This window comes from Geotrypetes seraphini, chromosome 7, assembly GCF_902459505.1.
Source record: "Geotrypetes seraphini chromosome 7, aGeoSer1.1, whole genome shotgun sequence".
NCBI classification, from domain to species: Eukaryota; Metazoa; Chordata; class Amphibia; order Gymnophiona; family Dermophiidae; genus Geotrypetes; species Geotrypetes seraphini.
The window spans coordinates 2,475,332-2,503,053 of record NC_047090.1 but is presented as its reverse complement, the minus strand read 5'-3'; the positions used below and the strand labels follow the sequence as shown (position 1 = coordinate 2,503,053).

General features: G+C 43.4%; 1 protein-coding gene across 10 annotated transcripts in view; it reads right to left on the bottom strand.

Moving 5' to 3' along the window:
• The window catches only part of APAF1 (apoptotic peptidase activating factor 1), a 134,378-nt gene that overhangs the window by 45,712 nt on the left and 60,944 nt on the right, over nt 1-27,722 (bottom strand). For 9 of the 10 annotated variants that reach the window (XM_033951404.1, XM_033951402.1, XM_033951395.1 and 6 more), the window contains 6 exons: nt 25,809-25,922; nt 23,776-23,960; nt 19,719-19,845; nt 12,052-12,177; nt 4,173-4,304; nt 2,279-2,404 (listed from right to left, as the gene is read on the bottom strand). In XM_033951404.1, coding sequence (XP_033807295.1) covers nt 2,279-2,404; nt 4,173-4,304; nt 12,052-12,177; nt 19,719-19,845; nt 23,776-23,960; nt 25,809-25,922 — 810 coding nt within the window. Of the gene's footprint in view, nt 1-2,278; nt 2,405-4,172; nt 4,305-12,051; nt 12,178-19,718; nt 19,846-23,775; nt 23,961-25,808; nt 25,923-27,722 lie in introns of those variants that run through there. The other variant, XR_004540082.1, reaches the window with a different exon arrangement.

The following is a 27,722-nucleotide window of genomic DNA, read 5'->3' as shown; positions in this document are numbered from 1 at the left end:
CCAGGAGGATTTTAGGTATCTTAAATTCCAAAACAGAGGCTGTATAAGAATATAAAACAAAGAGGTAGACAGAAACCAACTTACTGAAAGCTAAATTCATTATAATATTCAGAAAAATTTTTCAAAACAATAAGTCAGGATCTAACTGTTTAGAAATGCGGAATGCACCCAAGTGGACTTTCAGCTACTTAAAAAGTAAACACATACCCCCACAACGTACATACAGTGGTACCTCGGTTTACGAGTGCACCGATTTGCGAGTGTTTTGCAAGACGAGCAAAACATTTGCAAAATCGGTGCCTCGGAAACCGAGCATGGCTCGATTTACGAGCACCCCCCTCGCAATCCAGCACCTCCCCCTGCGATCCGGCACTCCCCCCTGCCTCGAACCGGCACCCTCCCCGCCACGATCCGACCCCCCCACCACGATTGGGCACCCCCCCGCCACAATCCGATCCCCCCCGACACGATCTGACATCCCCCCCGACACAATTGGGCACCCCCCCGCCGCTTCTTACCCTCATCTGGGCACTCTTGAAGATCGGCCTACTCGTCTGCTGGGCCTTCAGCATCTGAGCATGCTCAAGGCCTGCGAGTTCACGTTCTGAACATGAACTCTGCTCAAGGCCCAGCAGACGAGTAGGCCGATCTTCAAGAGTGCCCAGATGAGGGTAAGAAGCGGTGGGGGGGTGCCCAATTGTGTCGGGGGGGATGTCGGATCGTGTCGGGGGGGGGTGCCCAATCGTGGCGGGGGGAGGGTCGGATCGTGGCAGGGGGGGTGCCGGATTGCAGGGGGGGGCCTTCGAGGGGAGCAATGCCGGTTCTCGGGGGGGGAGAGGAACGCATCAAAGCGAGTTTTCATTATTTCCTATGGGGAAACTCGCTTTGATAAACGAGCATTTTGGATTACGAGCATGCTCCTGGAACGGATTATGCTTGTAATCCAAGGTACCACTGTATTCTGGGATGTTCAGAGTAGGAGTCGGAGACATAAGAACAGCCATCCTGGGTTAGATAAATGGTCCATTCAGCCCACTATCGTGCTTCTAACATTGGCCAATGTCCAAGCTTTGACAATGAATTTCTGGGTTTGCTGAGCTGGCTAAGTATAGTATCCAGCACTTACTCAGCAAAAAGGACTGACGTTCTGTGGTTAACCTGGCTGGTTAATCAGAACATAACTGGCCATGTGCCGACTCTACCCCTGAAATACCCCCAAAATAGCCAGTTTGAATTTGGCACTAGCCAGATATGTGCCACTAAAAATTAGCAATTAGCTCTGAACAGTCAACTTAACTAGCCAGAACCCATTTTTGGCTGGTTAAAAATCACTTTGAATATTGAACCTTAGTTGACAACAAATTAAAGTCCTTTGCCTATAATTGTGCCCTGTATTTGTAAAAACGGCAGGATTCCCCTCGGATTCTGTAACTAGTGCTGTGGTCAGCGGCCACCTTAAATTTTTTTTTTTTTTAAAAGCGGCTGCTGATCGCGTGTCAAACACACGATGGTGCTGGGTACAGAATCATGTCTCCGTCAAAGGTAGGTGCCAGAAATGTAGGCCAGGGTTTTCTTGATGTGAATTGCACTTACAGAGGCGCTTCAGGCCACCTAACACCACTTCTAGCATTAGCCATGCCCACGTGGCGTTTGGTGGCCTAAAGCGTCTCTGTAGGCACAATTCCGGTGCTATTTTTATAAGCATCTTAAAACTCAGTTAAACACGTCGTTAGAACAGCATTTTTAACTGAGTTTGGGCGTCTACCGGCACCTAAAAAAAACTGTCGCTGGTTCGAGAATATGAGCCTTAGTGTTGAGTAAATTTATTTATTTATTTAACTATTTATATACCACTTATATCCGAAGTGGTTTACATTCAGGTATTTTAGCTTATTTCCCTCTCTGTCCCGGTGGGCTCAAACTCTAACTAGTGTACCTGGGGCAATGAGGGGATTAAGTGACTTGCCCAGGGTCACAAGGAACAGCGAGGGATTTGAACCCACAGCCTCAGGGTGCGCCACTTTTCTGCCCAAATGAGATTCATTATCTCTGATTTTCTACCACTTTGGGTACAGTACATAAGTTACATCCAAATCAATATCAGTGCCCCCCTCAACCCATCCTTGCCAGTACATCCCGTCATTCATCCCAAGCATGGCTAAACATTGCTAGAAATTGCGCTGCAAGGTTTAGCAAAGTGAATCAAATGTGTAACAAAGATCTTCATCACAATCTGATTCTTTCTTTAAAAAAGTACTGATACATTGGAATACTTCACCTTCAGAGTTCCGTCCGCAGAGCAACTAGCCAAATATTTGTCATCTGGGGAAAATCGGCAGTGGATGACAGCATTCAAGTGGCCAATCATTGTGTTTCGACAGTGCTTCATATTCAAGTCCCAAAACTGCATTAACAATAAAATAAAATCTAAGCTGAGTAATAAAGCAAAGACTAATGTTTTTTTACCTGTATGCAGCACCAATGAAGACAACAGTAGGTGAAAATCTTGGAATACATGAAAGTTGTGTTTTTTTTTGCATTCAGTGAACAAACGAAGCATAGTGGGCACGTGCTTAGAAGAACCTTAAACAAGTTCTAAGCTCTAGGACAGTTGTTGAATTCTGGCACCTTTTTGTGGCATCACTCACTTGCGTGCCTGACAATTCTGGATGGAGAGAGTAACCAGTGCATTAGCCACTCCATACAGGTTACAACTCCCTCCCTACCCCCCCCCCCCCCCGGTTTTCTATAATGTCTGCCACTTCTTTAACTGTGATGCATAAACTAGGTTACCCTACTCCAATTTTGACAGCATAAAAGTATGTATATAGTCTTCAGCCTAGTATCTCTCTAGGTTTGACCAGTACCTCATCAAACGCTGATCTGAGATTATCAGACATGCTCATTCTGTGCAGGAGTAGCCTAGTTGTCAGCGAAGTGGCCTGAGAACCTGGGGAACTAGGTTCAATCCCCACTGCAACTCCTTGTGACTCTTGGCAAGAGTACTTCAACCCTCCACTGTCCCAGGTATAAAATAAGCACCTTGGATTACGAGCATAATCCGTTCCAGGAGCATGCTCGTAATCCAAAATGCTCATTTATCAAAGCGAGTTTCCCCATAGGAAATAATGGAAACTCGCTTTGATACGTTACCACCCCCCACCAAGGCCAGCAGCGCTGCTCCCCCCGAAGGCCCCGTGATCTGACACCCTCCCCCCCGCGATCCGGCACCCCCCCCGCTGCCATTGGGCCCCCCCCTCACCGTGCTCACAAATCGAGGCGCGCTCGGTTTCCGAGGCGCCGATTTTGTGAATGCTATCTTGCAAAACACTCGCAAACCGGTGCACTCGTAAACCGAGGTACCACTGTACTTGTATATAATATGTAAACTGCTTTGACTATAACTTTAGAAAGGCGGTATATCAAGTATCATTTCCTTTCCCTTACCCTGATATATTTCTCTTGATCTGCACACGTCAGCCTCCCTTCTCCTATAGCATAATTGCTGTTTGGATTTCTACAGGTCAAATGCACCATTCGGTACTTATTTGTATTAAAGCATATTTGTCAAACATCAGCCTTTATTTTTGAAGATCATTTCTCATTTGTCTAATCCCTCAGGGGCATCCACTGTGTTTCAGATCTTCATGCCACGCACAAAGCAGCGAACCTTTCATTCTAACCATGTGTGGTAAATGCTGCACATGATCCGGGGGATGAAAGAGGGAAAAATGTTGGATATGGCAGTAGAGGGAGTGGGAGAGATGCACCATGGATCTCTCTCTCTCTCTTTCCCCACTCCTACATGGGATGGAGACGGGTTTTTTTTTCCAGTCTTAATAGTTTGCCGGTCCACAAAATAATTATTTTATTTCTGCCGGTCCATAGGTGTAAAAAGGTTGAAGAACACTATCATTCAGTTTGACCTTCTGCTTACAGTCCTATCTTCTCCTAAGACAGAGGTCTTGAAATCCAGTCCTCGAGGACCACAACCCAGCCTGGTTTTCAGGATTTCCACAATGAATATATATGAGAACTATATGCAAATAAGATCTCATATTCATTGTGGAAATCCTGAAAAGCAGGCTGGGTTGTGGTCCTTGAGGAATGGATTTGAGGATAAACTCTTCGTAACATGAAGGAATTTTCCAGTCATTGTACACAACACTTACTTTAAGGAAACAGTCATTTGAACAAGTTGCCAGAAGGGGTTGGGAGTCGATGCTGGTAAACTGACAGCAGTTGACTTGCTCTGTGTGCTCATCGTATATTCTGAACAGCTTGCCTAATCTTGAATTCCATACCTGAAGACAACCAATTTTCTGTATTACAACACTTTTTAGTAAAAAAAAAAATAAAAAAGTGTTACAACAATGCTGACTCTAATGCATGCATTATGTTTTAATATATTATTCTTAGTTTTACTAATTGCTAGTTTATCAAAAGAGGGGAGGAGATAGCCAGTCCTGCTTAGGAGAAACCTGACCTTTGAGTTTTACCATACCGGTCCAGATGCATGGGCTATTCCCTTCTATTAGCAGATGGAGAAAGAGAACAAATATTTGTGAATTCTGCTCTATATAGGGTGCTCTGTAGTCTAATGCCCTTCAGTATTTCTGCAAAGAAAGGAAAAAAAAAAAACCAACTTACAAAAAACCCAAACCCCCCTCCTTATTTAGTCTGTCAGGTAAAGTATCCACATCCCCAACTAAAGAACTATCCATAACAGACTTCCTATAAAAAAAACTTTAGTCAGGACTCTGAACTGGTCATGAGCAATAGCAAGTCTATTATAGACTGTGTCCTGTACTGTGTCCAGTACAGGACTGTGTCCTGTACTGTGTCCAGTACTGGTCGCCGTACCTCAAGAAGGACATGGCTGTACTTGAGGGAGTACAGAGAAGAGCAACTAAACTGATAAAAGGAATGGAAAATCTCCCATATACCGACAGGTTGAAGCAGTTGGGACTTTTCTCACTGGAAAAGCGGAGACTTAGAGGAGACATGATAGAAACCTTCAAGATCCTGAAGGGCATAGAAAAAGTAGACAGGGACAGATTTTTCAAATTATGGGGCACCACAAGTACAAGGGGGCACTCGGAGAAATTGAAAGGGGACAGGTTTAGAACAAACGCTAGGAAGTTCTTTTTCACTCAGAGGGTGGTGGATACATGGAACGTGCTTCCAGAGGCTGTTGTAGACAAGAAAACATTAAATGGTTTCAAAGAAAGTTTGGATAGATTCCTAGAAGAAAAAGGGATTGAAGGGTATAGATAGATATAGACCACTACTCAGGGGATGGGCCTGATGGGCCGCCGCGGGAGCGGACCGCTGGGCAGGATGGACCTATGGTCTGCCTCAGCGGAGGCAACTTCTTATGTTCTTATGTTCTTATAGCATATAGGCTAGAGGAGGCAATTTCTTCAGCATATATTACTGAAGGGGAGAGTAGTTCAAAAACACCCTAGAGTGCATTCAACCAGAAGGATGATGGCATATGGGGCAGAGATGTAGATTGTGTCAACTGCACAGATTTATAAGGCAGCGATCTGGTCATCTTTGCATGCTTTTTTTAAACTCTACCATCTGGATGTTTTAGATATGGAAAATACAATCTTTGGGGCAGGTGTGTTAAGGACCATGAGTAAGGAGTGCTTTGCTACATCCCATACTTCTGGACTGGTCTGGTAGATCAGTGGTCCTCAACCCTGTCCTGGAGGACCACCAGGCCAATCGGGTTTTCAGGCTAGCCCTAATGAATATGCATGAGAGAGATTTGCATATAATGGAAGTGACAGTCATGCAAATCTGCTTCATGCACATTCATTAGTGCTATGCTGAAAACCCGATTGGCCTGGTGGTCCTCCAGGACAGGGTTGGGGACCACTGTGGTAGATGATCCAGAAGGAGGAATTTGGTTTGACCTGATGATTTTCTTGAAGCCTACCATTCTTTCAACCCCTGAAAAGAATAATCTGTCCTTCTAATCTCATGATAATGTTCTAGATCAGAGGTACTCAACACATGATACCCAAGGTACACGAGACCTCATCATGGGTTAAGTGGCAGGCAGCAGTAGCAGAAGACCACCTGAAGCACCAACTGAAGCAGTCTCAGGCCTGCAGTCTCCATGTACATGCTGTCAGCTCTGCCAGTCCCCTATCCCCTCTGACATGTACTTCTTGTTCTGTGGCAGGAAACAGCAGGGGGGAGGGAGAGAACAAACAGAAATGCCTAAACTGATAGTGAACACCTAGGACCAAGAACTGTAAAAATTTCTGATGTTTCTCCCAAATTGGTTCCAAAGGTATGAGAAACTTTCTTTGGCAAACAGCTACAATGAATGGAGAAAACAGTATTTGCAGTGCCAAGTTGATTCTTTTGAGATCCAAGACTGGGTAAAATCAGCCCTCCTTCTTTGGCATCACAATATAGACTTAAGTATTTGCTGGTGTTCCACTCTTCTTTGGGCATCAGAACCTCTGCCCCAAGGTTCTGCTGTCTATCCAGTGGCCTTTACAACTACCCTATTGCCTAAGACTCAAAAGGAGTAAACAAAGATGTCTGCAAGATGATGGGAGAATGCCAAGGCATAACCTTGTCTGATAAAAATTTTATGTTGTTTATAATCTAATTATCTGAATAAACATATACTTCCTGGACCTCCAGAGACTTGTGTTCCTCCTTGTGCTTTCAGAATAACCTTGCCTGACTACATCAAGGACCCACAGAGGATAGCCACCCTCATATCTACTCTTCAAGGAGGAAATAAAATCCCATCTTTGCTAACTTCTGAAGCCTCCAGAAGTTTTTGGGCCACTGCTGGGTGCACTTTTTCTATCAGACCAAAAAGACTGTGCCTTCCAGATAAATAACTGCACTGAAAGGACTCTTGCCAAACCCATAGTGCCTCACATTCCAAACACTTAGCTTGCCATATGGAGTTTTGCCCAATTACTGGGTCTATCTTCTGGCACCTTCTGTGGCTTAGATTTTTCCAAGGTCTTTTAAGCAGGGCAGTCTGATAAGACAGGTGTTCAAAGTAACATCCATTGCTCAGTTACATAGCAACAACAAATGCCTTGCTGGCACAGCCAACACCATCTCTTAGCCTTGAGGTCCTGATCAGGTCATAAAATGAACTTGAGATATTGCTAACCTGACCTCCAGTCAAGCAGTTTCAAACAGCTTCAAAAAACCATCGTCCAGAAGGAGCTGTTAGATCCAACACAGACATTCCATGGACATCTAACCACTGTAACAGAATTGCCACCTCAAAATGCCTGCTTTGAAACTATCTATCTTTCTATCCTGCATGTCCTCAAGTATGGGATGATGGTATCCTTTGTAACTACCATGATCAGAACATCCACCTTGTGAGGAGCTTCATGGCTTTTTCCATTCGAAGTCTAGTTTCTGGCCCTGATGCTCTAAGCTTACTGTGCCTTTAATGATTGATGTTAAACAAGATTTAACCAGTTTAGTGTCAAAGTATTTCAGCTACCCATGCACAAATTGGCTAATCGTGGTCTTTTCTGTGCTTTGTGGTAGCCTCCAATAATCATTTCGAAAGGTATTAAAATGAGCTCATAAATATTAAAATGAGCACTCTGGGCAGCACCCAGACATTGCCTGATGATGCACAAAATGAAGCGCCAGCCTTTAAAGCTCCAAATTTAATAGTAGCCTGGAGGTGCTGACAGTGTTGATACGCACGTGTCAGAGGCACGTCTTATGCGCGTTTGTTAAAATTTCAAAAACAAAACATACAGGATAAGGGTACCATGTCCTGCCAAAGTAGTGTAGAAAAAACCCCAAACATATCTTGTATTTTCACATTTATACCGTGTTTCTCCGAAAATAAGACAGTGTCATATTAATTTTGGGCCCAAAAAACAAACATCCTTCCCTTCCTCTCCTCTACCCCAATTCTTCCTCTTTCCTTTCTATCCCACCATGTGCAGCATTTTTCCTCCCCTCTCACCCACCCCCTTGTGCCTTCCCTCTGCAGCATCTTTCCATCCCTCACCCTCCCATCCCCCTGTGCAGCAGAATCCTTGCACTGTGCGCAGCATTTTCTATCCCTCCCTCGTGTAGCAGAACCCTTGTCCTGCTTCTATCACTCTCTTCTGTGCAGTTGCAGCAGAACCCCTACCATGCAGCTGAACCCCCGCTGACCATCCCATTCTTCCATCTCTCACTCCCATCTGAACCCCGCCAACCGTGAGACCTACATACCTCCCTCCACAAAGCAGCATTGGCAGCACTCTAAATAGGCTGCTTCGCAGCCTTCTCGTGCCAGGGGTTCCATGCGTTGTGTTGCTGATGACATCATCAGTGATGCAGCAAAGGGAATGCCCCAGTGGGTGAAGACCACGAATCAGCTTGTTTAGGGTCCTGCCGATGCTGTTCTGTGGAGGGAGGTAGTAGGTCTTGCAGTCGGAGGGTCAGCGGGGTTCAGACAGGAGGTAGAGATGGAAGAGTCAGCGGGGGTTTGGCTGTGCAGCGGAGGCAGGGGGAAGCCCTGCTGCCGGTAAATTCAAGGACTAGGGCTTATTTTTGGGGTAAGGCTTATATTAAGACCTACCCCAAAAATATTGCTAGGGCTTATTTTCGGGGTAGGTCTTATTTTCGGGGAAATACGGTAGGTAATTCTCCATCCCATCCTCTCCCTCCCTCCAATGGATCGATGGACACTTGTCATGTGCTACTATAAGGCACACCTTTGATTCATGCTCATGTATGCATACAACGTAGGATCTCCTGGCACATGCACACATTTATGCCTCTTACCATTAACTATTCTGTGCATGTGACAGTCACTTTCTCCGACAAATAATTGGATGGGATTTCTGCGGACCTCTGTGAACCTCATTTGCTGCAAGGTTCTTTGAGCATTGTTTGCTGTTTTGAAATCAGAAAATTTACCAGCACTACAGTGACCCACAGAATGTTAACGTGGACCTTAGAGCATCAGGGCCTCAGTGGAGAGCAATTCTTTGATATCTTAATGAACTAGGAATGCCTTTGCAGGATTCCGTAGATCTTCCAGGAATTGGGTTCCCAGAGGATCCCGTCTCCTTTACTGGCAGCTCTGAAAAAGCGAGTGCTTCCTGTGCCTGTGCTATATCATGAAAGGTATTTCTTCCCTACAAAGAGAACAACAATTCAAAGATTATTCCCCCTCACCTTGAGGTGGTTCATTGTTCTCCAAAACCTCATTTGGATCTCTCCCTGGGACACTTAATATGCCTGCACCCTGTCACTCAAAAACCTTTGCAGATATTCTGGATCGCTCATCTCGGCCCCTCTGGACTTAAACAAAGCCTCTTTGTTGACTCAGATTGCACCAAAGGACAAGGGGCTTCCTAAGCTCAGAGATGAGTTGGCATGGAGTGAGGCATCTGACCCTGCTTCATGTAATAAGCCTGAAGCAGAAGTAATATAAATTCAGGAAAAAAAAGGCTTCCCAGAGCTTTGGATCTTCTGCATCGATTTGCTGTAGAGCAGTCAGAAAAGTTGGAAGTACATGGCTCCCCAATCCTAAAATGGCTGCTGTTCCCATGCTGTGTCTCTTCATTTAATGCAGACCTGGGCTAGCACAGTCGGATCAACCTGTGGCAATCTTTGAACCAGACACATTCCACTGTACTCCAGTTTCCCTGTGTCTCTTCAGTGCTCCAAGCTCCCCTGGCAGCTTCTATATCTCAAACAGTGCTCTGTGCATTCAGAAAGAGCCACCATGCAGCCAGCTTGGTTACTGCTCCGTTCCCAGGACTCACCAGTGGAAAAGAAGCAAAATAAAAAAATAGATCCTTGGAGGTGTATTAATCCAACAACTCCTTACCTCAGCTTCCTTGCTATTCCTTAGCCCATATTCCCTTTTCATAAGAACATAAGAATTGCCGCTGCTGGGTCAGACCAGTGGTCCAACATGTCCAGCAGTCCGCTCCAGTGGCAGCCCCCAGGCCAAAGACCAGTGCTCTAACTAAGACCAGCCCTACCTGCGTATTTCCCAGTTCAGCAGGAACTTGTCTAACTTTGTCTTGAATCCCTGGAGGATGTTTTCCCCTATAACAGCTTCCGGAAGAGCGTTCTAGTATTCCACCATACTCTGGGTGAAGAAGAACTTCCTTACGTTTGTACGGAATCTATCCCCTTTTAACTTTAGAGAGTGCCCTTTCGTTCTCCCTACCTTGGAGAGGATGAACAACCTGTCTTTATCTACTAAGTCTATTCCCTTCAGTATCTTGAATGTTTTTATCATATCCCCTCTCAGTCTCCTCTTTTCAAGGGAGAAGAGGCTCAGTTTCTCCAATCTCTCACTGTATGGAAACTCCTCCAGCCCCTTAACCATTTTAGTCGCTCTTCTCTGGACTCTTTCAAGTAGTACCGTGTCCTTCTTCATGTATGGTGACCAGTGCTGGATGCAGTATTCTAGGTGAGGGTGTACCATGGCCCGGTACAGTGGCATAATAGCCTTCTCCGATCTGTCCGTGATCCCCTTCTTAATCATTCCCAGCATTCTGTTTTCCCTTTTTGCACATTGCGCAGACGACTTCATCGACTTGTCGACCAATACTCCCAAGTCTCTTTCCTGGGGGGTCTCTCCAAGTACTGCCCCGGACATCCTGTATTTGTAAGATTTTTGTTACCAACATGCATTACCTTACATTTATCCACGTTGAACCTCATTTGCCATGTCGCAGCCCATTTCTTGAGTGTTTTTATGTCACATTGCAGGTCTTCGCAATCCTGCTGCGTCTTCACTACTCTGAATAACTTCATATCATCTGTAAATTTAATCATCTCACTTGTCATACCAATTTACAGATCGTTTATAAATATGTTGAAGAGCACGGGTCCAAGCACCAAACCCTGCGGCACCCCACTCGTGACGCTTTTCCAGTCGGAGTATTATCCATTTACCCCCCCAGACACACACACACTTTCTGTTTCCTATCCGCCAGCCAGTTTTTAATCCACGTTAGTATTTCACCCTCGATTCCATGGCTTGCAATTTTTCGAAGTAGTCATTCATGCAGAACCTTGTTAAACGCTTTCTGAAAATCCAGATATACAATGTTGACCGGGCCACCCTTGTCTATCCACCTGTTTACTCCCTCGAAAAAGTGCAGGTTTTTCTTTTTAGGTCTGCATCTTTTTTAAGAAATTTATGCTTAACCATAGCTTTAAGAGAACTCAGCACACTGGAATTCAGGGCACCAGGTATCAGTAGCAGCCATCAGGACTGACTCAGAAGAAGGAACAGGAACAAAAAAACCCCTTGAAATACAACATTCAGGTTCTATCGGGGTTCCAGTTCTCCAACTGGGTCCTAGGACCAGCACAAGTAGAATCAGCTTAACTAGATTATAGATGCATAGGATGCCCATTTCCCTCTGCTTTGTTTGAAGGCTGTTGGAAGAGGGGCATAATCCATGCCTCTGGACTGGTAGGTGGACAATAAGGAAGATGTTTTGGGGTTAGAATTGTGTAAAACAGGGGTGGGCAACCTCAGTCCTCGAAGGCTGCAACCTAGTCACGTTTTCAGGATTTCCCCAATGAATATGTATGAGACCTTGCATACAATGGAGACAGCACATGCAAAGAGATCTCATGCATATTCACTGGGAAAATCCTGAAAACCTGACTGGGTTAAGGCCCTTAAAGACTGAGGTTGCACACAGCAAACTGTTTCCACTAAAATATTTTTTAAAACTTTTATCTACATTAGCACCTTTTTCCTCAGGAAAATTTCAGAAGATACTGTTACTGTGGGTTGAAAACAAATACTTTATTAACAATAAACATTACATTAGACAAAATTTATATTTGACTGCTACCCAATGACAGTTCATGGCGAATTACAATAAGATAATGAACTACTGGTAAGAAATCTAGTTAAACAAAAATAACAGTAACAGATTACATAACTCAAGTTAACAAAATCCCAAGGTCAAGGTAAGACATTACAAAAGGCAAAATAATGGTTTGCTAAGAATTAATATACTATAAAAATAATATTTATGTATAGGATGAGTTGCTTACCTTTACTTTTTTATCTGCTGAGCAGGTTGCTATATACTTATTGTCTGCAGAGAATGCACAGAATAGTACTTCATCATCATGAGCCTTTATCTCCAGAAGTTTCTCTCCCGTTTCAGTTTTAAATATCTGCATAAAAAGAAAGCCCTGAAAAATTCAGAAATATTGTGCAACCCCATGTATACATTTACTACAAATTAGGGCTGTATATTTAACATATTAATAATACAATTAACATGTAAAATGTTTTAATGCAGGTCTTTCTCCCTCACCCACAATAATGCAGAATTGCTCCATTTCCTGGGTTTATCTGGGCTGCCCCTTTTCTGAGCCCTGCGGTGTGCTGCTTCCTCTTCCGGCGGTCCTGCCCTTTCTCTGACATCAGAGAAAGGGCGGGACCGCCGGAAGAGGAAGTAGCGTAGCGCAGGGCTCAGAGAAGGGGTGGGACCGCCGGCAGATGAATCAGCTGGGCTCACTGGCATCCGGAAACAAGGTAGACAGCTTATCCATGCGGGAGGGGGGGAGGCTGTGGGGGTGCGAGCAGTCCTTCGGGGTGGGGGTGCGAGCGGTCCTTCCGGGTGATGAATCGGGCGTCGGGGGGGGGGCATCAGGCTTTCAGGATGGGGACAGGACTTCAAGGGGGGACAGGACTTCAAGGGGGCACAAGACTTCAAGGGGGGACAGGCAGACCGAAGGGGGTGAAAAAGCTATAAAATAAACCCACCAGCGTGTCAATGTGTTGAGAGGAAGAGGTGTTCTGGGAAATTCTGCTGAGAAAACTCCGGGTCCATTTCCACCCCCCAGTTACCGTAGTCCACTCCACTGAACTGGTTCACACACTGAGTGGTGTTGTGCCTGGGTAGTTGTTTTGGGATCTCTTCTAGTGGTTTGTCAGTATCTCCTTGTGGTCCAAGGAAGGAAACTTTGTTAACCTTAGCATTGACCTTCAGAATATATTTGTGTGGCATTAGGCTATGTAGTGATCGAAAGAAAATAACAGACCTTTGCACATTTTTGCACTAGGTATATGGTGGGTGTATGAGGAGATTCACATTTCCTACACAGCTAAGTCCTTGTGAAGTTACCTTGTTCTTTCTGTATTTGACATCTAGCAAGGTCTCTGTTTGGAAGGAAAGATTTAAGTTATGGTAAAAACAGATAGCGTTGCTGGTTTTAAAAAGGTTTGGACAAATTCCTGGAGGAAAAGTCCATAGTCTGTTATTAAGACATTAGCTGATGCCCCGGCGTTGCACGGGTATTTAATTATAGCAATAACACTGTAAATGGATTCAAATAAAGATACTTTATAGTGGTGAATGAAATTATTTTTTTACAGCTTAATAAAAAGTACAATATTAAAATTATAATGTGAAATATTTGACAAAATGAATACAATACAACTAACGCAAAACGTGATTATAAACAACAATTTTAGTTTCACCTCCTGGAGCAAGAACATAGAAATTCTTGGGTGAACCCACCCTTGAGCAAGCAACATAGAGTTGTGGGCCGCGAGACCCCCAGAACATATCACCCCAGGTAGTGAGGGATCTGCATACCAAGTTTCGTTCAAATCGGTCAAGCCGTTATTGAATTACTGTGAGAATGGCAGCTTTTTACATTTTTTCCATTGACATGAATGGGTGAAATCTGATTTTCTGTTTGTAGCTCCGCCCACGTGTGCAGGTGTGCCGCGAGACCCCCAGAACATATCACCCCAGGTAGTGAGGGATCTGCATACCAAGTTTCGTTCAAATCGGTCAAGCCGTTTTTGAATTACAGTGAGAATGGCAGCGTTTTACATTTTTTCCATTGACATGAATGGGAGAAATCTGATTTTCTGTTTGTAGCTCCGCCCACGTGTGCAGGTGGGCTGCGAGACCCCCAGAACATATCACCCCAGGTAGTGAGGGATCTGCATACCACGTTTCGTTCAAATCGGTCAAGCCTTTTTTGAATTACTGTGAGAATGGCAGCTTTTTACATTTTTCCATTGACATGAATGGGAGAAATCTGATTTTCTGTTTGTAGCTCCGCCCACGTGTGCAGGTGGGCCGCGAGACCCCCAGAACATATCACCCCAGGTAGTGAGGGATCTGCATACCAAGTTTCGTTCAAATCGGTCAAGCCGTTGTTGAATTACTGTGAGAATGGCAGCTTTTTACATTTTTTCCATTGACATGAATGGGTGAAATCTGATTTTCTGTTTGTAGCTCCGCCCACGTGTGCAGGTGTGCCGCGAGACCCCCAGAACATATCACCCCAGGTAGTGAGGGATCTGCATACCAAGTTTCGTTCAAATCGGTCAAGCCGTTGTTGAATTACTGTGAGAATGGCAGCTTTTTACATTTTTTCCATTGACATGAATGGGTGAAATCTGATTTTCTGTTTGTAGCTCCGCCCACGTGTGCAGGTGGGCCGCAAGACCCCCACAACATATCACCCCAGGTAGTGAGGGATCTGCATACCAAGTTTCGTTCAAATCGGTCAAGCCGTTATTTAAGTACTGTGAGAATGGCAGCTTTTTACATTTTTTCCATTGACATGAATGGGTGAAATCTGATTTTATGTTTGTAGCTCCGCCCACGTGTGCAGGTGGGCCGCGAGACCCCCACAACATATCACCCCAGGTAGTGAGGGATCTGCATACCAAGTTTCGTTCAAATCGGTCAAGCCGTTTTTGAATTACAGTGAGAATGGCAGCTTTTTACATTTTTTCCATTGACATAAATGGGAGAAATCTGATTTTCTGTTTGTAGCTCCGCCCACGTGTGCAGGTGGGCCGCGGGACCCCCAGAACATATCACCCCAGGTAGTGAGGGATCTGCATACCAAGTTTCGTTCAAATCGGTCAAGCCGTTTTTGAATTACTGTGAGAATGGCAGCTTTTTACATTTTTTCCATTGACATGAATGGGAGAAATCTGATTTTCTGTTTGTAGCTCCGCCCACGTGTGCAGGTGGGCCGCGAGACCCCCAGAACATACCACCCCAGGTAGTGAGGGATCTGCATACCAAGTTTCGTTCAAATCGGTCAAGCCGTTGTTGAATTACTGTGAGAATGGCAGCTTTTTACATTTTTTCCATTGACATGAATGGGTGAAATCTGATTTTCTGTTTGTAGCTCCGCCCACGTGTGCAGGTGTGCCGCGAGACCCCCAGAACATATCACCCCAGGTAGTGAGGGATCTGCATACCAAGTTTCGTTCAAATCGGTCAAGCCGTTTTTGAATTACAGTGAGAATGGCAGCTTTTTACATTTTTTCCATTGACATAAATGGGTGAAATGTGATTTTCTGTTTGTAGCTCCGCCCACGTGTGCAGGTGGGCCGCGAGACCCCCAGAACATATCACCCCAGGTAGTCTCGAGACCACTAACAAAATGCACTTTGAGCACATCTTGTTTCCTAAATAACTTGGCCCTGATGCAGTGAGCTTGAATTTTCGCCCACGAAACGTTGGCCACGTTGGCTATATTCGTGAAATACAAGTGCTGATTTAAGTTGAATGCTGTCTGAAGGATAAGCCTTAAAGATAAGTAGGCTTGGATAAGCTAATGTTTGTTAAGAACTGGCTCTAGCTATGAAATACAAGTGCTGATTGATTGATAAGTAGGCTGGTATAAGCCACTATTTAGAGAATAACGATAGTTTTGAGTGATTACACAACGCTGAAACTAAGAATTCCATAAATGCGATGAAAAATAAAGACAATGAAAAATAAAGATAGTGTAGTCTCAAACATGTGAATAAGGATGAATGATAGGAATTGATAGGAAGTGTATGAAGATTGATTTTTTAAGGATTTATATATTAAAAATAAAAAAAGAACAAAAGATTAATAAGGATATAAATTTTAGTAATTTTGATGAATGAAAATGAGAGTGAGGCCAATGATTGGAGATTAAAGGAGCAAGTATAGCTACGCTGAATTCCCCAGTCATTGAATGGCTACGCGTAGGCTCCATTACTGTGGCTAACTCTCTTAGATTAGAATTGATATTACCTTATTCATAGTTGGATATTAGTGGGAAATATCGGGCACAGAATACTACCTTTGTCATACCCATAAATCTACCTATACCACTTACAATTTCACCCCGAAGGGAAGGCAATAGGGCAGCGTGCATTTGTCCTGTGTGCAATGTGGGGTAGGGATTGTCGGCAAATGTCGGGTTGGGATTGTCGGCGCACCAATGTCCTGTGCGCTACTGCTGGCGTACCAAGCTACATGTGTAACTTGGAGACACACCCATGTTACACTGTTATAGCGCTTAAGTTGGTTTTGGAGTACCCCTTTGCCAGTCAAGTTTTCAGGATATCAACAATGAATATGCATTAGATTGATTTGCATACACTGCCTCCATTGTATGCATATTTATTGTGGATATCCTGAAAACCTGACGGGGAAGGGGGCACACCAGGACCAAATTGGGAAACACTGTGCTATGCTACTTAAATGCTATCTTACAGAATAGTGCATATATGTATTTAATTGCTTTATGGCGCTTCTGACATTCATAAGTGGTGCCTACCTCTTGGCATCATTTTACAGAATTCCCCCTGTATGCCAAAATATTTTGGAAACATGGATACTGTATAATATAACCACAGCTTTAAAAAAAATAATTTTCTCTGTAGCTTATAAGGCAGCGCATTGAATGAGTTTTGTCACTAGGCCTTTCAAGGACCCTGAACTCCATTAACAAACCCCTGAAAGAAATCAGCTGGGAATGCAGAATTTTGGAGCCCAGCAAAATTAGAGGCTAAATACCCTGCTTGGTAGAAGTTAATTTATATTCTGGAGATAACAGTGCTATACCAAATGAAGAAAACCAACTACAACTGCCAGTCTTTTAAGTAAAAAAAGTATGCCAAAATTAAATGGTAAATTATTTCGGCAAACACATGAAAAAGTGAAGAGACAGCAAGTAAACAACGTTTTGTGCCAAACAGTTCTCATGACCTGTCTTCTGCTCCTTAGCAGTGGTAAAAATCTGATGTTTTTAGCTTTCCACAATCTATAACATATTCATGGACACTGTAGAATCATATGTTAAGGGAGGCTTCCCCTTTTAATTTTAAAGCTGAAAAGTTTAGCTTTATTTTGAGAACTACTAACTCAGGAATGCACACAGGTCTCTCTGATATCTCAGTGTGCCCTAAGAAAAGCAAAAACTTAAAAATAGCAAAGCAACCAATAAGAAATGGAAAGGAAGCAGAATCAATGAAAGCAAAGAAATTCACAGTGTGCTTCAGTATCTTAGACCTCAATACAGTAAAGCATTTTGCTATAATGCTGTGTGCACAAGAAACAAACAAACTTTCTACTCCCGATGCAGTAAACTAATGGTTAAAAGAAAAAAAGAATAAAATGTCTCTTCCTGTTCCCTCCATTCCACCAAATTTCCCTGATGGGCCAGTGGGCTATGGACACCTAAAACCCCTGCCCTTCTCCACCCTCTTGATCCCATACAAATACTCACCCAAAAGCCCCTAACCCCCCCCCCCACCACCACCTTTAAACAATGGAAGGCCACCACCACCACATTACATTACATTAGAGATTTATATTCTGCCATTACCTTGCAGTTCAAGGCGGATTACAAAAGAATTAAAGTAGGAGTGTTACAAAAGGAGATCAGTGGTCATGATGAGTGAGGTAAATAGTAGATCAGGTAGTCTCGGAGAGTCAGGAAAAAGATAGGAAGAAGGAAGGTATTCGTGATGTTAAGACTTTTTCAGGGATTTCTTCAAAAGTATGGTTTTTATTTCTTTTCTGAACAAATTGTAGTCGGTGATTGTTAGCAGAAGATTGGAGATTTGGTTATCCAGTTTTGCTGCTTGAGTGGCTAGGAGGCCGTCATAAAGTTTTTTCCGTTTGACTTCTTTGATTGGAGGGAATGTGAATGGGGTGTGCATTTTTCTATGTCTGATGGAGGAGTCGATTGGTCAGGTAGGTTGGGCTGTCTCTGTTTATAGTTTTAAATATTATGCAGTAGAATTTGAATAGTATTCTTTCCTAGATTGGGAGCCAGTGTGAGTTGATGAATGCTTCAGTAATGTGTGCGTGCTTCCTTAAAGAGTAGACGAGACTTAGGGCTGCGTTCTGAATTGTTTGGTCATTGTTGCAGGGCAGGGGAGTTAGAGGATATTGCAATAGTCTAGGATTAGGGATTGGACTATGAGCTAAACAATGGAATGCCTCTGGAACCATCATCTGCTAAAATGGCAGAACCAAACCCTTGGGCCATAAGAGATTTTTGTTTATTTGAGGCAAAGTCCCATACTGTACCTCAGATGACCCTTTTTTTCCAAGCTAGATCTTTATGCCAGCCTTGAACTGGCATACAGATTCAGAACTAAAGAGCGAGTAAAAAAAAAGCAGCTAGATTTTATTGCCTTTTTTTGTTTTAATTATTATTATTAAAAAGGTGGGCATTTAGATCCTGAGTCTCTAAATGGCATCTAACCCCTAGGCGCTGTTCAGCATGGTGGTCAATCAACCACTAGGCATCGTTTATAGAATTGTGCCTTGTGGTGCCTAAGTGTGCGCTGAATCCTTAGGCGCATTGCCATTTAGGCCAGGGTTTTCTTGGCCTAAATGAGTGTGTCTAAGGTAGGTACCTTATAGTGCCGAAGTCAATCCACGCCCAAACTCCACCCCTAACAAGTAGGCACCTGGGTATAGATGTCTACCTCAAAGTGGTAGGCGGTTACCGGCTAATTAATTTTTTTTATTGGTTTTTAATGGCAGTTTAATTTATCAGCCCTGATTAAGCCAATTAAAAAAATTTAAGTTATGTGCCTAGATAGGCCCCTAGATTGCTGTGCCAAGTCAAACTGCAGGCGTCTTTCATAGAATCAGGGCCTAAATGCATTAACACTAACTTTAAAATTTAATATACCGCCCAATCAGCCTTCTAGGCGGTGTACATTGTCTTAAAAACATATAAGAAATAACAATATATCATTTAAAACAATAATAGTTATTAAAAACAATTTAAAAACAAAAAGGGAACAGGGTAGAACTACAATTATCAAGTAAAAAGTAAGAACATATAGGTAAAAGAACAATAGGAGGGGTGTTAAAAGGTAGAATAAAACCATGTAGCTCTAAAAAGGACATTTAGGTCTCAAAAGCATCATGAAAAAGAAATGTTTTTAATTTCGTCTTAAAATGGTGAAGAGTTGATTCTTCCCGTAAATGTTAAAAGCTAATCTAGTATTATTAGAAGAGTGCCTCTGAGCAACAAAACCCGTTTGATGCATACCAATTATGTAAGGAAGAGCCTTTGCCAAACGTAAGGCCAAAAGTTTAGCCAATAATTTTCCATCCACGTTAATTAAATATGCCTGTAATTTGAAACCAAAGTAGGATCTTTATTTGGCTTCGGCAAAACAATAGTTAATGATTCTGCCATAGTACCTGTAATACAACCATTATTTAGTTGTGTCAGATATAAATTTAATAAATGAGGTAATAAGATATTTTGAAAAGATTTATAGAACATGGAGGCGTGGATAGGGCGGGAGGTGGGCTAACCTAGACTTAGTCGTCTGGCAGCCATAACCAAAAAGGTTTGACAGGTTGCCAGATGGAACTTATACGTTTTGACTTAGACCAATTCAAACTATTCCTTTCATGGTTTTAACTGTGCGTTTGTTTTACCTGCAATGTCTTATCACCACCACAAGATGCTATATTTTGACCATCCGAAGAAAAGCAGGCATGATAAACGGCATCTGTATGTGGACGGACCACCAGACGGGATAGGCTCTGTATGTTCATTTTGTTACTAGAATAGTTGGGGGGGAGGGGAGAAATCAATAATATTTTATGCAAAGTGCATGGATAACAAATTACAATTACATTTCAACTAAAAAAAACTCTAGGGGCTCCTTTTACAAAGGCGCGTTAGCGGTTTAACGCGCGTAAAAGCGTGTGCTAAACCGCCGGCCACGCTAGCCACTACTGCCTCCTCTTGAGCAGGCGGTAGTTTTCCGGCTAGCGTGGGGGTTAGCGCATGATTATAAGTCACACGCGCTAACGCGGTTTCGTAAAAGGAGCCCTAGATAGCTACAGGAATGTGTACACATGATTTTGGTTGTTTTGGTTTGTTTGGGGTTTTTTTGTTTGTTTACTTTCATGCAGTGACGTAGCGAGGGTGAGAGGCACCTGGGGTGGTTGTGCCCCCTTCCCCAACCCCCATCTGCATCTTCCTGCCATGCGTGCCCCTTCCCTTCCCCTATAGCAACCCAAACCTGCTGCTGGCGCCAGTGTCGGCTCTTCCTCTGATATCACTTCCTAGGCACGGGTCCAGGAAGTGAAGTCGGAGGAAGAGCCGACACTGGCGCGAGCATGAGGTTGAGGCTGCTGCTCGCGCCACAAATGTTAAAGGGGCGTGAGGGAAGGGAAGGGGCATGCGTGAAGTAGTGGGGGCGGGGAAGGATCAGGGGCAGAGGAGGGGCACCCCACCCCCTTTACTATGCCACTGCTTTCATGATAGAAGGAGAGTGTAGCGTAGTGGTTAGAGCTACAGCCTCAGCACCCTGAGGTTGTGGGTTCAAACCCCACCCTAGGCAAGCCACTTAATCCTCCACTGCCCCAAGTACATTAAATAGATTGTAAGCCCAATGGAACGGACAAGGAAAGTGCTTGAAGTACTTGACTGTAAACTGCTCAATACACCTTGTTCGAGCGGAATATCAAATCCCAATCCTCTTTCCCTTATTCTAACATTCCTGAGTAGCCCCACAATAATCAAGCATGGTAGAATTAAACAAGTACAATGAAGTACAGTACAAAAGGACTTCTATTTCAGTTCAGCCAAACAAAACAGATAAAAACCATATGGCCTATCCAGTTTGCCCATCCATGACATCTATTCTCCCTTTGATATCCTATGCATTGGTGCCAAGCTTTCTTGAATTCAGATACAGATTTCGTCTCCACCATCTCCTCCAGAAGGCTGTTCTACAAATTCACCACACTTTCCAAGCAGTATTTCCACAGGTTACTTCCAAGTCTATCCTCTTTCACCTTCATCCTATACCCACTGTGGTAGGCTCTCTAGCCCTTAGTACTTCAGGGTAGCATGGAGCTCAACTTCAACCCCCTTGCTGATCTGAAGGAAAACCTAGCCCTTCTGTACCAAAGAAAAGACTTGGCTTCTAAGAAACAGCTCAGAGACAAGTCTGAGCAGTTTGCTCAGCCAGCATTCAGCCCAATTCTTGGTAACCTTTAAGCTCTGGGTGAATTCCCAAGATCCCTCATTTCTCATGGTGCATTTGCAACGTGATAACTTTATATTGTCCAGATCTACGAATTGATGATTAAGTTCTGCTAAGTTACTTGCTAGTCTCCTGAGGAAGCTGAAACTGGGAGCCTAGACGGGACTTGGAACTCCATCGGAAAGATCTATTTCCAAACTAATTTTTAATTTAATTTAATGTAGTGTCTTATATACTGCTAAATCTCCCAAAGGATTCAAAGCAGTTTACAAAACAATTAAATTGACTTAAAGTAATGACCAAAAATCTAATCAGGTACTTTGAATTCCCCTCTGTCCCTACGGGCTCACAATCAAATTATTACCTATATAAAGAGAAGGAGGAGGGAAAAGATAATACAATAAGTTCAATCTATAGATGCTTAAAAAGGCACAAGGGAAAACTTCAATATCAAAGAACCCCAAAGAAAAATCCTAATAATAAAAGTAGGAAAAAAAATAGTAAAATTAAACCAGCCCAACAAAAATAAAGCAAAGTAACTGTATTTGGATTTCACTCAGTGGCATAGTAAGGAGGAGAGGGCCACCCCGGGGCCATCACCCTTCCTCCTCTCTGTCCCCTGCCACGCACGCCTCCCCCTTTCCCCACACCTCTAGTTGTCCACCACTGTGAGCAACAACTTCAACGTGCTCCTCGTGACTGTGTTGGCTCCCGCTGATGTCGCTTCTGGGTGCCGCGCATAGGAAGTGACGTCAGGAGGAGAGCCGATGCGGCCGTGAGGAGCACATTGAAACTGTTGCTCACGCGGTAAACCAGAGGTACGGGGGAAGGGGGAACACTGCCTCGGGCACCTCTCACCCTCGCTACACCACCGATTTCACTGGACATATTTTAACTCAAGGACTTGGTTATAATAAATGCATTTGTCCCTTTGGTGGTTTAGATATCTCATTTGCCCATTTTGTTGGGTGCATACATTCCTGGAGTAACATTCCAGCAGCCAGACAGGTTAATTCTAGAGCAGATATGGGCAATTCCGGTCCTCGAGGGCCGGAATTCATTCGGGTTTTCAGGATTTCCTCAACGAATATGCATGAGATCTATTTGCATGCACTGCTTTCAATACATATGCATTGGGGAAATCCTGAAAACCCGATTGGATTCCGGCCCTCGAGGACCGGAGTTGCCCATGTCTGTTCTAGAGCCTTCTGGTTAGCGTTCAGGGCACATGCAAATTAGACTTCTTACATTCAGCTTTTGCAAAGTAGCCCTCCCTTCAGCCCCCCTGACCAGTTTTGTGAGGGAAAGTACCTTCTCATAGCATTTCTTCACAAAAGAGACCCAAAACCTTGCCACTGTGGTCTTTTTAATAGCTATCATGAACTCAGTAGAACCACCACCACACCCTGGACAGGATATAACTAACACGGTCCTGGCCTCCACACCCAGCTGTCAGTCACAGTTCAAAACAAAACCATCAAAGTCTTCATTTTAAAACAAGGTAACCATTTTCCCAAACAATAAGTACCTCCTCCTTTACTCTAGGTAAGTACCTCCTCCTTTACTCAGGGGACCAAATGCTCTGGAAAAGCATTCCAAAAGCAGAAGTTAGTGGAAATGGGGGTGCTCTATAGGCTGTTTATAGTGCTGTTTTTCACCTTTTTTTCACCTTTTTGTGTAAAGTCACATGTGCAAGTGTTTATCTTAATGGAGTTTTTTGCCAGATGAAGCAGAACTGAGGCTTTTTCTCCACTTCTTTTTCTTTTTTTCTGTTCTTTTTCCTTTTGTCTACTTGTGTTTGAGTGGTGTAGAGTCCCCCATAAGTACCATATAGGGTATTGATTAGAGTAAACAGAATATTTTACAGACCCTGGTCCCTAGGTGTGTATGTAGTGGATATGTATAATATGCGCAGATGCTCAAGGCCCAGCAAACAATAAGATGCAGATCTTCGGGCAAAGGCATGTCCTGTGTGTTGGTGCCGGTGCCGATGCCAGATGGGGGTAAGCAGTGTGCTCGGGTGGGTGCTGGGGGATGCCAGATCGCGGCGGGGGGGAGGGGGGGTGCGACGCGAGCAGGGGGATGACGGACCATGCGGGGGGGGGGGGGCCTTCGTGAGCGGGGGGAGCAATGCCGGTTCTCGGGGGGTAGAGCAGTGCCGCTGGCCTTGGGAGATGAGGGTGGGTGGGAATGTATCAAGCGAGTTTCCCTTAGTTCCTATGGGGAAACTCGCTTTGATATACGAATTATGATCAGAAACCAAGGTGCCACTGTAATTACGTAAGGAGGCAGAAGCTTTCTGAATACTGACCCCTCATATTATGTACCTTTATTTATTTTCAAATTGTGTTTCTTGGTACACTTTAGTTAAGTAATCTTTCAGCTACATTTTCACACTATCTTCCTCTGCTCAGCTTAATAAAGTATCTTTCTAGCCACCTACAATATTACTTTGCAAGTGTTCTAAATAGAAGAAATCATGTAATGTCACTTACACCCATTCTATATAGAAAGCTCCACTGCTGAGTTTCTGTATGGCCTGTGATTTAGCTTGTTTATAGATTTCTGAAGAATTTGGCTGAGAAAGACCCAACTGTAGAATATCAGGAAGTGGACTGCGTCCAAGGAGGTGTCCATTTAATGACAAAAATTCTTGGAAGTTTTCACGTACTGCACTGGCCTGAAAAACAAAGCAGTTACGAACGATTAATGCAACTCCATGCTTCAAAACAAGTGTCCCGTTTTTGGTAATTACGCTCTCGCTTCATTAGTTTCTCTTCTAAAATTTAGAAAATCTCTGCTTAGCCTTTCGTCTTCCCTTCCATTCGTTTGGAAGAGAATGATTTCTACAGACTCTGTTTTTAAACAAACAATGCTCTACATCAGGGGTATCAAAATCCCTCCTCGAGGGCTGCAATCCAGTCAGGTTTTCAGGATTTCCCCAATGAATATGCATGAGATCTATTTACACGCACTGCTTTCATTGTATGCTAATAGACCTCATACATATTCATTGAGGAAATCCTGAAAACCTGACTGGATTGCGGTCCTCGAGGGACTTTGACACCCCTGTTCTACATGAAGGAAGATCAACTGTAACCTCACCCCCCACCAATCAGGGTTGAAAACAGGCTTGAGTTTCAGTATAAGAAAATTATGCTGGTCAATTTTTAGGAGTATAAACTAAAGTACTGTATGCAAATGTCTAGTCCAGTGGTTCCCAAACCCTGTCCTGGGGGACCCCCAGCCAGTCGGGTTTTCAAGATATCCCTAATGAATATGCATGAGAGAGATTTGCATACCTGTCACTTCCATTATATGCAAATCTCTCTCATGCATATTCATTAGGGTTATCTTGAAAACCCGACTGGCTGGGGGTCCCCCAGGACAGGGTTTGGGAACCACTGGTCTAGCCAATGGTTCTCTTCTTGAAATTTAGACCAGTTAATGAGACTTGAAAGTGAAGTGAACTCAGTTGCCTACAATTTAAAATGTTTTATTATTCAGTTAAGTGCAATTCATTTTTTTAGGTGGGTTGTGGGTGTGCCACAGAAAAACATTTGCTCTGTTAGTGTGCTGGAGAAAAAAAACCAGTTTGCAGGACACTGGCATAGATTATATTTTCATATAATGAATCAAAATGTTGTGTGATCGTGGCACCGAGATACCCCCCTCTTCAAACCCAGCATGCACCCAAAAAGAGGGAGAAAAAGCCTCAGACTAATGAAGCAGTATAGAACCAAAAGGTACAAATCAAAACTGCTTTTGATACTTTCACTGGCAAAAAAAACTCCCTCACAGAACAGCTCAGGTTTAGAAAAGGGTAAAGTCACTCGGAGGCACGTTGAAGGACTTAGCTGTCAAAAGACGACTTGCGCTCCAACGCTGTCACGTCTTCTCCAATCTTCCCAACGAGCGACCTTGTTTCACCAATGTTTGGCTCATCAATACAGCCTTGAAAAGTGCAGCCATGCTGAGACCAGCCCCCTGCACTTTTCAAGGCTGTATTGTGTGAGGGAGTTTTTGCTAGTGAAAGTATCAAAAGCAGTTTTGATTTGTACCTTTTGGTTCTATACTGCTACATTAATCTGAGGCTTTTTCTCCCTCTTTTTGGGTGCATGCTGGGTTTGAAGAGGGGGGTACCTCGGTGCCACAATCACACGACATTTTGACTTATTATATGAACATATTATATGTTGTGCGTCCTCGTATAATTTGTTAATAGATTCTACACAAATTGTATTGCCTCCCCCCCCCAAAAATCTAAATATTGATAGAAACACACTGTTGTGGAACCTTGCATGTACTTTTAGTCACATTCAGAGAAGGCAGATTTGAGTGTCAATTTATCTCAGTAGTTTTGAAAACTGCCCTCTCTAAACAAACTGAATAATCTTGATTTAGGCAAAATAAATATGGGGAATTACACAAAGAATTAATTGACCGACATGAAATACTGCAATTTAAAATTAGACAACATGATGTCAAGCGAGATGCATCTTATTTTTGTTTAAGAAATTAACTATACCTGTTCATCTAATATATGTCTGTATTCTATACACTCATGAATGAGATGAGCTGGTCCTAGAAGTTCTGTTTTTGCTTTAAGCCAGTCCAACGAAAACAAGAGCGAACAGAGCTCCTGCAACAAAAGAGCAAGTTAAATTTCCAAAACTTCAGACCTAAAAACCTTTCAATTTATGAACAGTTTGATTTTAATGCAGACATCTGTGTGTGAACATAAGAAAATAAGAATTGTTGCTGCTGGGTCCAGACCCATTGCCTCAATACCTCTATATGTCAAACTGACAGAAGGACTAGTAGCCTAACACCTCACCAACTATCTAGATGAACATAATATACTTCACCCCACGCAATCTGGCTTCAGATCCAACTTCAGGCTCCCTCATTGACACAGCCAGACAACACCTCAGCACAGGAAAAAAAATGCTTCTCATACAACTAGACCTTACCGCAGCATTTGACCTGGTAGACCATAACATCCTACTGCAAATTTTGGATGCAATAGACATCTCAGATAAAGTATACTCTTGGTTTGAAGTCTTCCTAAAATCCAGAACATACAGAGTAAAATCAGATAAAGAAAAATCTGAACCTTGGTCCAATTCTTGCGGCGTACCACAAGGATCCCCACTATCCCCTACTCTCTTCAACCTATACACTGCATCTCTTGGAACATACCTAGATAATCTAGGCATCACTACCTACAGTTATGCAGATGACATTACCATTCTCATACCTTTTGATCAATCAAAGACCGCCATGACAAACACACTACACCGAACACTAGAAACAGTAGCAACCTGGATGAAAGATCACAAACTGAAATTCAACACAGACAAAACTAAATTCATCCTCCTCGAAAACGACAAAGTCCCAACCATAACCAATATAGAAATTAACACAATCAATTATCCCATTCAAACTACCATAAAACTACTAGGAATGACTATAGACCGATGCTGCACCATGCAACCACAAATAAATAAAACAATACAGAAATCCTTCGCAGTGATGAGAAACCTAAGACAACTCAGGAAATTCTTCGAAAAAACACAATTCCAGCTTATAGTACAATCCCTAATCCTAAATCTACTGCAAAATCCTCATAGAGTACGAGGGCAGATAAGGGCCAGCGGCCCAACAAGTCTGCCCACTCAAGAACCCTCCCTCAAAAAATCTGCCCACTCTAGAATCTCCTCTCCCATGAGAATCCATCTTTTAAGCATAACTCTGTAGCAACTCCATATGTTTGTCCCATCGTCTTTTGAAGTCGAGCATGTTGCTGGCCTCGACCACTTGGAGTGGAAGACCATTCCATTGATCAATCACCCTTTCAGTGAAGAAGTATTTCCTGGTGTCACCATGAAATCTCCCCCCTTTAAGTTTTAGCGGATGCCCTCTTGTCGCCGTGGGACCCTTGAGAAAAAAGATTTCTTCCTCCACTTCAATGCGGCCCGTGATGTATTTGAATGTTTCTATCATGTCCCCCCTTTCTCTGCGATCTTCGAGAGAATATAAGCGCAGTCTGGCCAGACGTTCCTCATAAGGGAGATCTTTAAGTCCTGAGACCATCTTAGTGGCCATTCTCTGGATTGATTCCATTCTCTTCACATCCTTTTGATAATGTGGCCTCCAGAACTGGACAAAGTACTCCAGGTGAGGTCTCACCATGGATCTGTACAATTGTAGTATGACTTCAGGCTTTCGGCTGATGAAGCTCCTTCTGATGCAACCCAGCATTTTTCTAGTTTTTGCTGAGGCTTTCTCCACTTGATTTGCAGCTTTCATATCTTCCCGGATGAGTACTCCCAAGTCCCTTTCTGCAGTAGTTATTGTTAAGTTTTCACCATTCAAGGTGTATGTTCTGCATGGATTACTGTTTCCAAGATGCATTACTTTACATTTTTTGCCATTACCT